At 41.6% G+C, this 12,800-nt stretch overlaps 1 protein-coding gene across 5 annotated transcripts in view; it reads left to right on the top strand.

The window, feature by feature from the left end:
* DYM (dymeclin) overlaps positions 1-12,800 on the top strand; it is a 150,073-nt gene that overhangs the window by 96,933 nt on the left and 40,340 nt on the right. For all 5 annotated transcript variants that reach the window (XM_052670060.1, XM_052670065.1, XM_052670061.1 and 2 more), the window contains one exon: positions 11,619-11,721. In XM_052670060.1, the coding sequence (XP_052526020.1) occupies positions 11,619-11,721 (103 nt within the window). The remainder of the gene's footprint in view (positions 1-11,618; positions 11,722-12,800) is intronic.

Genomic DNA, 12,800 nt, shown 5'->3' with positions numbered 1-12,800 from the left:
AATATATACTTTTTTTTTCTTTTGAGTGTTGTGGGCTACTGCCTTCTTCCACTGAAACTGAGAGCCAAATGTTTAATAGATGTACGTGGATGCCTAGAAGAGAGGTTCGGTTGCCTACCTGGAACTGCATAGTGCCTTAAGAACTCAAGTACTTAAAGAGCTTCATCAATTTGAGCAGCAGATGGTCCATGAGTACCCCAGAAGAATGGTGGTGCAAAGAAGTTTCCAGAAATTCCACTGAAGACGGATGCAGGTGGCTAAAGGGTTCAGATTGTGCAGTGGCAGTGTCAAGTTATGGCAAATGGCTCTGCAGAAATTGGCAAAAAGAGATTTCTGATACTAGTGGAGGAGACAAGACCTTTGGTACGACATTTGTCAGTAAGCCCAGACAGGTCCAAGTAGCTGCCAAAGATTTGGAAGCTGGCATCTGCATTCATTCACACTGATCTCAGCCACTTGAAACGTTCCACTTCTGCAGAGTTGGTGGCACCGCTAGGACAGTGCTTTCACTCCTGTTGTTTCCAGTTTCTGATGAGAACATCAAAGGAAAGAACCATCTTCTTGCATTTTGGTGTCACCACTGATAACCATGCAGAGAAGTGCAGAAAGAGAAGCAGAGAAGTGCAGAAAAAGGGGAAAATTCAGTTCTGATTGCAATCCCCCAAAAGTTTGTTTTCAGACGTGTAATGAGAGCTTGGATCCCCTCCTGCATAGCAGGACGTAGGCCTGAGAGCTGAAGGGTTTTAGTTCTTCTCTGTTTGTGCACTGAAATTGTGAGAAAATGTGGAAGGGAATGCTTCCTCTGCATTAGCCACAGACCAGAAAAAGCGGTAGGAGAGGGAAACAAGAACCTCAGCTGGCTTCCAAAGATGAGTAATGCTGCAGCCCCAGTGCAACCTCCAGGACAGCGATCAGCGTTTGGCTTTGCTTCTCAATGCTGGAAAGGTTTCCTGGGGCATCAGCAGAGCTGAAAACAAGTTCAAGACACGCTCACTAATGGAAGAAGGTTTTCAAGTTCCCATGTCGTGTTCCTGCCTCACGTGCTTTGTTACTTTCTACATGCTTCTAGGAGCGTAATGTACAGTATTGCATCACACTGCATGTGAGTTTTTATTAATTATCAGTACTTGCTACTGTAGGATTTTACCCTAAAATAAATTTCCTCTATTTCCCGAAGGGATTTGTAGTGTAGTGGTTCTGCAGAATTTGCTATGTTGATTTCTTTGTGTCCAGTAGGTGCATTTGAACAGTCAGTTCTATTTGCAAATGGCTCTACAGAAGAGAAGAGTTTAGGCTGCGGATGAGCCCACGTAACGAAACAGTCTGTGAAAAGTGATCTTTGCACACTTTCTGTGGCCACCTGGATGAAGTTGAATTCAGAGTTACAGAATACAATCGCAGAATCATTTTAGGGTCATGGCTTAATGAGCATGGTGGGAATGGGTTGGGGTTGGACTTGACAGTCTTGGATATCTTTTCCAGCCTTCATGATTCAGTGATTCTATGAGTGACCATGCTGGTGTCGGGTTGACAGTTGGACTTGGTGATATCAGAGGTCTATTCCAACCTTAATGATTCTGGGGAGGGCTTTTTTTCAGAAGTTGGGAGCATTTATTAAGTGATAGAGGCAGACAGGGAGTAAGTGTATGAATCTGAGTGGGAGGTAAAGTGCAAAGCACAGCCTCTTTTCTTTGTGGGAATGAGGTTAATTTCCACACAGACTAGAGACAATGTAAATATAATTACTGTGCAACTTGAGGGATTGGGACTTAGAAAAACAAAACAAACACCAAATCTTGTTGGTTTTCAAGATGGAAAAATATTGCACAACTGCAAGTATGCTGAAATGAATCATGAAATCAAATCCATGTCGGTCTTCCCACCAGTTGTGAGGCTGGCATGTGTTTGTGTATGGCAATGAAATAACCTATTCTGAAGTGAGAAATTCAGCAGTGAATAGGATCTGGGATGACAGTCGATGTGGGAAATAAACTTCTTCCTACTGAAAAGGCAGTGAACAATAAATTGGAAACACTACCTAAAATAAGATCTGCTTTGTCTTGCGTAAGGGCTCTTCATGCCTTGTAGTCAATGAGATTTAGAAACATTGCATTTGTAACACCTTTTTAACTCAAGAAGGAAAATAATTTTAAAAAGCAACATCATATAAAGTAAATTACAGTGAGGAAATGTGGTTACGTTTTAGTTCTGTCAGGGTTGGATCATGAAGAGTGGGTAAAATGTGCTTTTGCTGAAAACAGAGGGAGTTTTTGAAAGGAGAAGGGATGCTCAAAGGCTGAGCTGCATCAGTAGCCCTGCCAAGGCTTTCGTCCTTGCTGTGGTGGTTCTCATTCCACATGTTTGTCGTTTCTGGAAGGGCAGTACCAGTGGTGGAGGCAAAGCTGTGCAGATTCAGGGCTCCAAACATCATTCTTCCCTTAAAGGATTGCAGATAATCTGTTCTGTCATCTTCCTGCTACAACCAGGAGTTCAGAGCACTTCACAAGGTGTGCAGTGCATTCTCAGAAGAGTTCTGTAGATGCAGAAGGTAGATGGAGAGGGTTGGCTTTGCTGTTCATAAAGAAATTGCATGGAAAATCATAGAACCACAGAGTCACCAAGGTTGGAAAGACTTCCAAGATCTCCAACCCCAACCCACCCCGCCATGCAGATCATTAACTGTGGATTTTCTGTAGCAAACTGAACTCTTACAAAAGGCTTTGGTACTTCTTTTGTTAGTATGGGTTAAAAAACAAACCAACAAAAAATACTGAAACAAGCAAACAAAATCAAACTTGCAGTTGCCTTCTGGGATGAAAAGACCTCATTTTTATTCCCTATGTATTTTGGCCTGAATTTTCCTTTGGAAAAAAGCTTATTTATGGCTGGCACATTGCACATCTAGATATATGAATGGACAGAAAGTCAACAAAGGTGTTTGTTGTGGACATTGCAGTAAGGATATGGGTGTTTTTCACTTGCAGCATTTCTTTCTAAAGTACATTGTTATGCTTTTACAGGAGATGCTGACTAGTAAAAATTAAATTTAATCTTGGTCTCAGTGTTGAGAAGTATTTATCATACTGCAGTATTTGATGCTATCGTGACTTTTCCCCCCTTTTTTCCCCTTTTTTTCCAAGTAGTAATACGTTTGTGTGCCTCTGGAAACTGCAGCATTTCTCTTTGGAAATGTGTATATCTGCATGTCAATATGGCTTGAACAAAAGTCATACTCCCAACAAATATGACTCCTGGAAAACACTGTGTGCATCTGTCTGAGCTTGTGTACGTTATTGCTCTACCAATTCAGGACTTCTAGAAAATAATGGAGGTTCTCTGCTAAAGTAGACTGTAAGACATTGTCAAGTCAACATATTGTTTTACAATCTTTAGTACATAGCCAAAAAAAGAAGAAAAAAAAAAAAGCCGTGGTCGCCTCTGAAATTCCACTTGAGGCTGAGGAAATAATAGATTAAGGTTGTCTGACATTTGAATTCTGTAGTTTGCTTCAAAGCAAAAGCTTGATCCTTAATTAAGTAATCGTGCATTGTTTTTTGTTCTCGCCAAAGTTTTGTTCAGTGAATGCACTCCCATTCACTGCTTTTTTTGTCACTCTATTCCTGCATGGCCTCAGGGCACACAAAGAAGCCCCATCTAGGCTCTTTTTGGAAGACAAAAAAATATTCATTTTCTTAATTATAGATTTTCTTAGATCCCATGGAAATCAGTATCCCAGTGCTTCACAAATACTCAAACAAATGCAACGTATGTATGCATTTGGAGATGAAAAACAGACCTTATTATGAAGAATTGTGGAAATCTTTCTGATTTTCTGCCCTTTTGGGGTTTTAAGAAATATAGATAAGGTCCATTTGTATGCCAAAGACCATCTTTGCTTCCGGGATAGTTAGGAAGCAATTCTTGGTGGTCAGACCTATCCGTGGTTTGGGTCTTCTGAATTTTCTTGTTGTCTCGTTATTCAGGATCTTTGTTTTTTGGGTGGGAGTTGCTCTTTGACTTTCTCTGGCAATTTCCCCCAGTGCTCACCCACACTGCTCCGCTGCCCTAATTGAAGTCAAATGTCTCTTTGCAGCAGCTATTGGAGCACTCCCTATTTTGAATGCAAGCGGATGGAAAAGAGCAACTGTGAACCCTGTTGTCCATTCAGTTTTCTTATGAAATATTAACAGGGCAAACTAAGGAAGGAAAGGAAAATACACTGATGCCTTAAAACCCAAATTCAGGGACACTGAGCTATGAATGAACCTTATAATCAGCCTGTAGATTGATGCCTGGTTATTGAGTTTATACTTCGGTTCGTTTTGGAGTTAGTGAGATGCCATTATTTCCAGGTAGTGCTCCTCATCCTCTCCCATTTCCATCATTTATGTAGAAGTATTGAGATGCTGTTTGGAATGCCAGATGGAATGAGATGATCCATATCCGTATTTAGGGGAAGGATTTACTGCTTTGGTCATGGAAGCATTCATTGGATAATGGCCATGAGCTGCCCAGCAATTCATGCCTTCAGCTGAAAAATAAGTTTCACATTCTCTGCAGATGGGACTCTAGGGTTGCTTTAGTAAATATTTACTTTTATCTCATCAGATTGAATTCCTCGCTTCCATTTTTTTTCCAGTCTCTTTGTCTTTCAGATTCCATTTTAACAGGAAATCCTGTTTGTTAATGCAAAGCCTCCATTAATTGTTCTGTGTAGCTTCTGACTTTGCTTATGTGCTTTTGCCATAAGTGCGTGGTGACTTTCTGCTTTTATTAATTAGAACATTTCTTCCTCTCCCTGGGAGGCAGAATTTGAAACGTCTTTATAGCACATCACTTAGAGCTCTGTGCTCACAGTGAAAGACAAGGTATACTCTAAAATTAATGAGAAATTTTTGTATTGAACTAAGGATATCCTGAAACATTTTATTTATTATGTTGGTGTTTAGGACTGTACAATTAGAAGACTGTAATACTTACTGTTTGATAGGGAAAATGGGGTGGAAATAGTCTGTTTACCCTGGTTGCATTAAGATCATTTGTGATGCTTTGGGATTTCACAGAATCATACCAAAGAATGGAAGGGACCTTAAAGGTTATCCAGCCCCATCCCTGCTGTGGTCTGATTGCCTCCTGCCAGCTCAGGCTGCCCAGGACCCCATCCATGGCCTCGGGCCCCTCCAGGGATGGGGCACCACTCTTCTGTTGTGTCACCTGCACCATTGACTTTGGCACCGTCTGCAAACTGTTGAGGGTGCAATCAATCCCATCATCTACGTCACTGATGAAGATATTGAAGGGCATCCATCCTCATTCAGACCCCTGTGGGACGCCTCTCGTCACCGCACCCACTTGGGTTTAGAGCCATTGATTACAGCCCTCTGGCTGTGATGAGCCAACCAATTCCTTATTCATCGAATAGTGCAGCCTTCAAACACATCTCTCTGCAATTTAGAGGTAGGGATGTAGTGTGGGACCGTGTCAAAGGCCTTGCTGAAGCTCAGGTAGATGACATCTACATCTGCCCAGCGAAGCCTCCACTGCATCATAGAAGGCCACCGGATTGGTGAGGAAGGTATAAAATAAAGTATGCAATTACTTTCTGCCTAGCAATTTGATGTCTTAATTAGTCAGCCCTTCTTACCTGGGAGCCTCTCCATGGATAAAACTTGGATTCTCCAGGGCTCTCCTCTCTCACTGTTTGTGTCATTACTGTTTGCATAATTCAAATGCGAAATGCCTCAAGGTCTCTTCAGAAGACATGGGCGTTTGGGGGCGCGGTGGTTTCTCTCCACTCTGCTTCATGTTAAATGGATTTGTCCCTTGTCCTGGTTCTTTAAGTGGTCACAGATCACTGCCCCATTGTCCACAAACATCTGCCAAGGTGCCAGTGGTGCACTTGGCTGGACACAGTCCTCCCATTTAGCACTAATTTATTGCATTTGGTATGAGACGCTGGGATACCTTTGTTCTGCTGTGACCTTGTGTCAGGTCCTTTGCTCAGATGTTGTAGTCATTACACAAGTACAGTCTTTATGTCACGACACTCTTTTTGCTACAATTCATTAAACATTAGGTCAAGCCAGAGAGGTGATCCTAAAATGTAGGAGTTAGGGAGTGGATTTAACTTTTAGACTTCAGGTCTCAAACCTAAGGCATTCTTTGGGCTTGCTCAGTAGAGGGCTTGTCTTCTAATACAATTGTGGTATCCTTGCAGGCATTGTAAAATCCTATTGTTTAAGGACTATTTACGTAATGTGAGGTTTCAGTGTTTATGGCTTATATTTAATTTTTTAAAATTGAGAACAATAATACATTTGGCAGATGTATAAGGGTGGAACAGCTCAGGGTATTGATGAAATGTCTGAGAACATTCATCATCAATTTTTGTGATCTGTGGGACTGTTTTTCCTCTCCAGATAGTGTTTGGTGTTTGTGTGCTTTCCAATTATTTACAGTCTGAACTGGGACACTGAGAAGATGCAGAACCTGTGAAATCTCAAGTTCCAAAGAAAGACTTTGAGCGTTGCTTTAGTTCCCTGGTAGTGCTGCACTTGGAGCGTATAGAATGCACCTTTGTCAAGAGTGTCTTTCAAACCTTCCCTTGTTCGGGTTTATGCAGATATCTGATGTTTTCTGAGCAGTGGGAGCTCTGATCTGTTGTAATCCTGAGCCACCAAATGGGTCATCTCTGCCACAGATCCGTATGCCAAGCACGTGTCACTGGTTTGAAATTTTTCCCAAAAGGGTTTTGTAGGACTTTACACTCATAAAGGTTGGAAAAAACCTCCCAAATCCCCAACTCTCCCCCACCATGCCCACTGGCCACGTCCCCACATGCCACATCTCCATGGCCCTTGAACATCTCCAGTGATGGGGATTCCACCACCTCTCTGAGCACCTGCTGGTGCTTGACCTGATTTTTCATCAGATCAGATTCTTTCCATCTCTTCTAATGCAGCAATGTGTAGGGCATTACCTAAATGCATGTGTTCTCTGATCCAAAAGAGACCACTTGGCTCATGCTGTCTGACCTCCATCGTACCACAGACCAAAGGAACTTTGTGCAATTAATTCCTCCTCCTGGTCTGTAATTCCTCTGGTGCTGGCTTAGAATTTATGATCTTAGTGAACTTTTCCAACCTCAATGATTCTGTGATTGAAAGACAAGAAATAAAAATTAAAAAGCAAAAAACAAACAAAAAAAAAACCCCAATGTTCTTTTCCCTTTATCTGAAGTTCCTACAATGAATTTACAAAGTTCAGCCTTAGTATTTCTTTATCATTGATGTGTACCAATGATATCATCTCCATCTCATTGTATTTCAGCAACACTGGCAAACCTTCAGTGGCTGCTGGCAGGTAGAGGGGCCAAGAATGTAACCCAACTGGGAAAACTTATTTAAAGATGGAAACTTGGGGATTTTTCAGAGTATTCAGGTGTCTGATTTCCCCTTTGTTTAAAACATGCCATATTGCTTTTTGTCAATCTGGTTTCTTAATGAAAAATCCCACGTGGAACAAAGTCATGAAAGTGACATGTAGAAACCTGCTTCAATAACGGCATTGTCTCGCTGTATTTTATTTCTGGTCTCGTTGCTGAATGAGCTTGGCAAGGCCTGTTTAGAATGAATCTCATGACTGCTGTTCCATTATTATGCACTCGCACGTAGTTGTGTTGGGGCACAGAATCACAGACTAACCTTGGGTGCAGAGGACCTCAGAGATCCCCTGTTTCCAACACCCCGCTGTGGGAGCTGCACATCTCCCCTCTTTTAGTTTAAAGCCATTCATCCTTGTCCTGTACTATCAAACCATGTAAAGAAGTGGCTCTCCCTCCTGCTTAAAACTATAATTAGTGGGAGGCCTCAAGGAGATCTACAGCACATTTTGCTTTACTCCTGTATTTTGGAGTTAACAGGACCGTCTGCTTAATTGTCTGGCTTTATGAGCTGTTCTGTCACTGTTTTGCTGCAAATAACTTGCTTGCCATTTCTGAATGCGTATGACCTTTTGTTCTTTGTGTAATGGAAGCGATTAAGGGACATATGCCCTTTTTTTTGGCATTGTTCTTTAGAGATCTGTTGTTTTCGACTGCTAACGCAGTAATAATAGTCTGTTTATTTTGTCCTTTATATGCATTAAAATATCATGGTATTTAAACTTAATCATCATTTTTGTTTCTTTTCCCTCCTTGAGCCAATTTCTGGCAAATACTGTCTTCAGATTTACCTTGAACCTTAAAGTTTAATTCCGTTATCTTTTATTAACTGTTTTAAAAGCTTCATTTTATACATTCATGCAATTTTTTTTATATACGTGAGAAACAGAGTTTGTAAGCCACTTCAATCTGCTGTAAATTAGATTTGCTGCAGAAATTGCAGATGCTTAGGATTTTTTATTGATTGTTGGCTTGTGGCTTTGCTGGACCAAGAGGAAAGCTGTTCAGTGAGTTCCCATTATTTGCATTTTTTGAATCCACAGGCTGCTTGGAACTGACTTTTTGAAAGTGTTAAGTTCATATATTACTGGTTTGAATTTTATTGTGTGTGCAAATAGCACATAATCAAATCACTTGCATTTAAGCAGCCATTACTATTAAGTCTGTAATCACTTAGTGGGTGAGGTTCAGCCTTGTGTTAAATTAACTAGAAATGTTTCATCTTTGTAGAAGGAGTTAAGAAATCAGTGGTTTCATAATTCCCAAGATCAGAAGAACGAGACGTTCAAGAACCATGGGGATGTGGCACTTGGGGACATGGTCAGTGGGCATGGTGGGGTGAGTCAGGGTTGGGGACCTCGTAAGCCGTTCCCAACCTGAATGATTCTGTGACTCTGTGTTGAGGTTTTCCTTCAGCTCAAAGTCGTCCTTGTTGGCTCAGCTTCCCCACAATGCGATTTGCTGATCTGGGATCTGTACCAGCTTTGGAGACGTTAATGCCCACCTGTGCATGAATTGCCACTGGTTTCCCACTTACCCAATAATGGGGAGGAGAACAATTTGATCTTACGTAAAGCGTTTTTTCCAGTTTTTAATTCCATTTTTCATGCCTTAATGATCAAAAATAACCCCTAAGCCTTCCATACACTGAGGATGTGACCGTCACAAACCAAGTCTTTAGAAGGCAACGTTTGACCATGATCAGAGACCTCCATGAGTTAAACTTTGTGAAATGACTTCTGGTGGCTCTAAGTAATGCTGTGCTGATACTTGATAAACATGTTGGGGTGCTCTCTCCAAAGGATAAGCCATTGGTGAGGAAGAAGACTGGCTATTTTAACCCCAATATTGGCATTCTGGGCGACGTTCCCACAAAGAAGTGCTTCAGCACAGCTGCAAAGTCAATGAGCTGTGGCAAGAAAGCAAAACTTGGCAAGGGGAAGCCCCAGAGCAAAGACAATGTATAGCAGAGCTCACCCCCTCACTGCTCAGACGTAGAGCCCAGCCACTCAGGGTTTACTGACATTGCACTTAATTAAAAAAAAAAAAAAGAAGCAAAAATAAGATATAAAGAACTGTTCTTTGTTTCTTTCTCCTTCTTTTTCCCATTTTTCTTCATTCTGCCAGAGAAGATGAATTTGCTCTTTGTTGTTCCAGTTCAATGCAGACTACTGATGTGTGAGCATTCTTCTCGTCAGATTGACTGAATATTCAAAATCTGATGCCAGTGTTTTGTTTTATATCTACATTGCACGCAAAGCCAAAACGCTTTATTCGTTTTGGTGAAAAATGCTGCTTGCTGGACATCCTTTTTCATACAAGTCTGTCATCGTCTTTTTTGAGGAATAAGCTTCTGGAGCAGACAGACCCCAGGTTTAACCTTGCTGCATCCCCAGTGAGCATCACCAGGTTGGCTTTAACTGATTGTTCCATCTCCACAGCACTAGATGGTGCTGATGGTAGCATCTCTGAAATCTGAGCCTACCTAAAAGCAGCACTGCTGTGCAGCGGAGGGACGGGTCTGCAAATCCAGATTTTGATTAGAGCAAGCATTTCAGTCTGTGAATGCAATAGTTGAATGCAATAGAAGATGGAAATCCTGTTATTGAGTTACTTCTGCATTGCTTCTTCCCTGTTTCATTTGTAGTTGGTGATTTTGGCTAATAGTTGTGAATTAGTGGAGGGCTGACTTTTGTCCCAGGTATTCCAACACAACCATTCTAGGATTCTGTGATTCCAGGAATCCATCATTCGAGGTTTCCATCATTTGATTTATTCCTCTGGTGAGGGCTTTCTTAGACAGCATGAAGGAAAAACTACGATTCCAGCGTTCATGAGGTCAAGTACATCACGTTATCCTAACAACACCAAATGTTTCTCAGCCCTTACACACTTGTTCTGTAATGTCACTGGGCATTCCTTCCCTATCAGTCCAGCTGAGCTTATCACCATCCCAGCAGGGTTTACCACCAACGTCACTGGTCAGCTGTTCCTGGCCCTAGGAGACGTTGGCTGAACTTGGGGATGATGTGACACCCCAAAGGGCTCCTGTGGGGGTTAGTGGGATGTCTTCAGTGCTGCAGGCTGTTATTCTGCTCTAAGAAGTGTCTGACTGAAAAGGTGTCAAGAAATGGTGGAATTTATTGAGTTGCCTCTCAAGGTAGAAGATCTGGGCTTCAGAAGCAAGGTATTTCCTCTGAGAAGTGCTGGAAAAGCTTTCTCCTCTAACTCTTGGCTGGCAAGGAGGGAGAACAAGCACTGTGATCTGCTATCAGTATCTCCTGCCTAAGGCTGCAAGGGTCTTGACATCAGTGTTATATTTGAAGTTGAAAACAGAGGGCTTCCTCAAATCCTTACCATCATTTCTTTAAGCAGAAAAGCTTTCTGAGAGCACTGAAGTTGTCCTCCTGTTCAAAGAGGCAGTGGCTGTCAGGAGTATCACACTGAGGCAGTAATTAGCCACTTTATTTATCATACTGACTTGAATCCTTTCTAACTGAATCTGGTGAGCACAGAGTCTGCTGCTGATGCCGTGTCCCAAGAGTAATGTCACCAACCCCCATGGAGCAATGCACTTTTGGGCATGAATAAATGTTGTTGGTGGTTGCTTTTATTTTCATCAGAACAGTTTTTAAATCCTCAGAGAACCCATAGAGTACTCCTAGGAGAGCCCGATGAGGTCCTGAATGCTCACCTTTGATTCTGAGTATTCGGTTCTGTCTTGTCCATCTCAACGACGTGGGAATGCTTATGAAGTCAAACAAGTAGGATTTGGAAAAAGGCCATTGCTACGAGTGTTGTTTTTTTCATGATGCATGAAATAACATTTATTTCTCTGTGTGCGTATGGACCTCTGATTTGCCACAGGTTATTTATAAAGCTATGTAATGCTTTGTTCCTGAACTTAAGCCGAGATGAATTTGAAAACAGTATGTATTAGTAAACATATGATGGTCTTTATATAATTTATTTTATAGAATAGCTCCAGTTCGAATTCCACTGCTGCTTAACTCAGATGTGTCTATATAGATAATACATGTAACTATTATACATGTGTTTAAAAACTCTCCACATTCACGTTAGAGCGCGTAGTAGACCACCTCTTCTGATTGCTTTGTCTATTTCAGACCATTATTGTGACTTTATGTCAATGTTTCTTTTTTTCTTTCTCCTCCAGTTTATTTTCTCTGCTGTCTAAAAAGCACAACAAAGTGCTGGAACAAGCCACGCAGTCCTTGAGAGGTTCCCTGGATTCCAATGAGTCTCCACTTCCTGACTATGTAAGTATCGAGCTTCACTGTTGCAGTAGATGCTCCAAAATATGAGAGGTACAACCATAAATCTGCAAAGATTTATCAAAACGTGTGACAGCTCAGTAACCACTAACTCCAACGCACAAGAACCTGCATAAATGATGTAATGTCTGAAAAAAAAAAGACACAAATGGCAAAACAAAACAGCAGCTCCTGAGAGCTGGGAGACACCCTGTCAGTGTGGAGTTTTCAAGCTGCTTATATTGAAGGGTATTAAAATCATACAGTTAGAAACATTTTTAAGAACAAGGCTTTGGCATCTACAGTGTGTTAAAATGCCTGAAAATGGTTGAAAATTCCCGGTGAGCCCCTGATGGATACTGCATCCATGGGCCACATCAGTATGTTCTAGGCACTGTATGCATACAGCACTCCTTTCAGTTTGCTAAGCCAGTGCCACGAATAGGCAACAACTCTGTGATTTAATTGCATGGGCTTTTGGAAAATCTCTACCTTCAGTGGAACGAGGGTTCTTCCAAGGATCCAAATAATATTTTTTTGTATTACCCAAGTGTCTTTGGTTTCTACTCCTTTGAAGTTTCTCTGTAATACTGTCTAAAAGAGTTGTCCTGTTCTATCGGTTGCTCCCAATTTTTGAGGTTGAAAATGCAACAGCTTTTTTATTTCGGATGTTGACTTGTATTCCAGGACATGGCTCTCTGATACATGACGTATCATAGTGCTCTAGCACATGAGTACCAAGAAAGGTAATTTGATGTAAAATTACATCAGTAACTAGAGTTCTCAAAACTCCAGTTTGATAACATGAGTTTAACTACCCAGGTTTCTTAACCTCTGTCGTCTAGTTGCTGTTGCTGACACTACCATGAAAACTGGAAGCATTCTGTAATTCATGGAGCAGATCAGTGTATTCTGTCTGCATGATGATGCCTTAATTCACACGGAGCTCCTTGCAGCACTGCTGATTGCAGGGCTGTGGTTCTTGTCCCACGAGCTGACCCTCCATTTGTCAGCAGCTTTGGTCTCAGCAAGACCCTCTCTCTGCTCTGTGTTTGGGGCAGGGGATGCCGCTGCTGTTTCTCCTG

Source organism: Tympanuchus pallidicinctus, unplaced genomic scaffold, assembly GCF_026119805.1.
Source record: "Tympanuchus pallidicinctus isolate F22 unplaced genomic scaffold, pur_lepc_1.0 scaffold9, whole genome shotgun sequence".
NCBI classification, from domain to species: Eukaryota; Metazoa; Chordata; class Aves; order Galliformes; family Phasianidae; genus Tympanuchus; species Tympanuchus pallidicinctus.
Note: the sequence above shows the minus strand (reverse complement) of the source record. Positions and strands in the feature narration are given on the sequence as shown.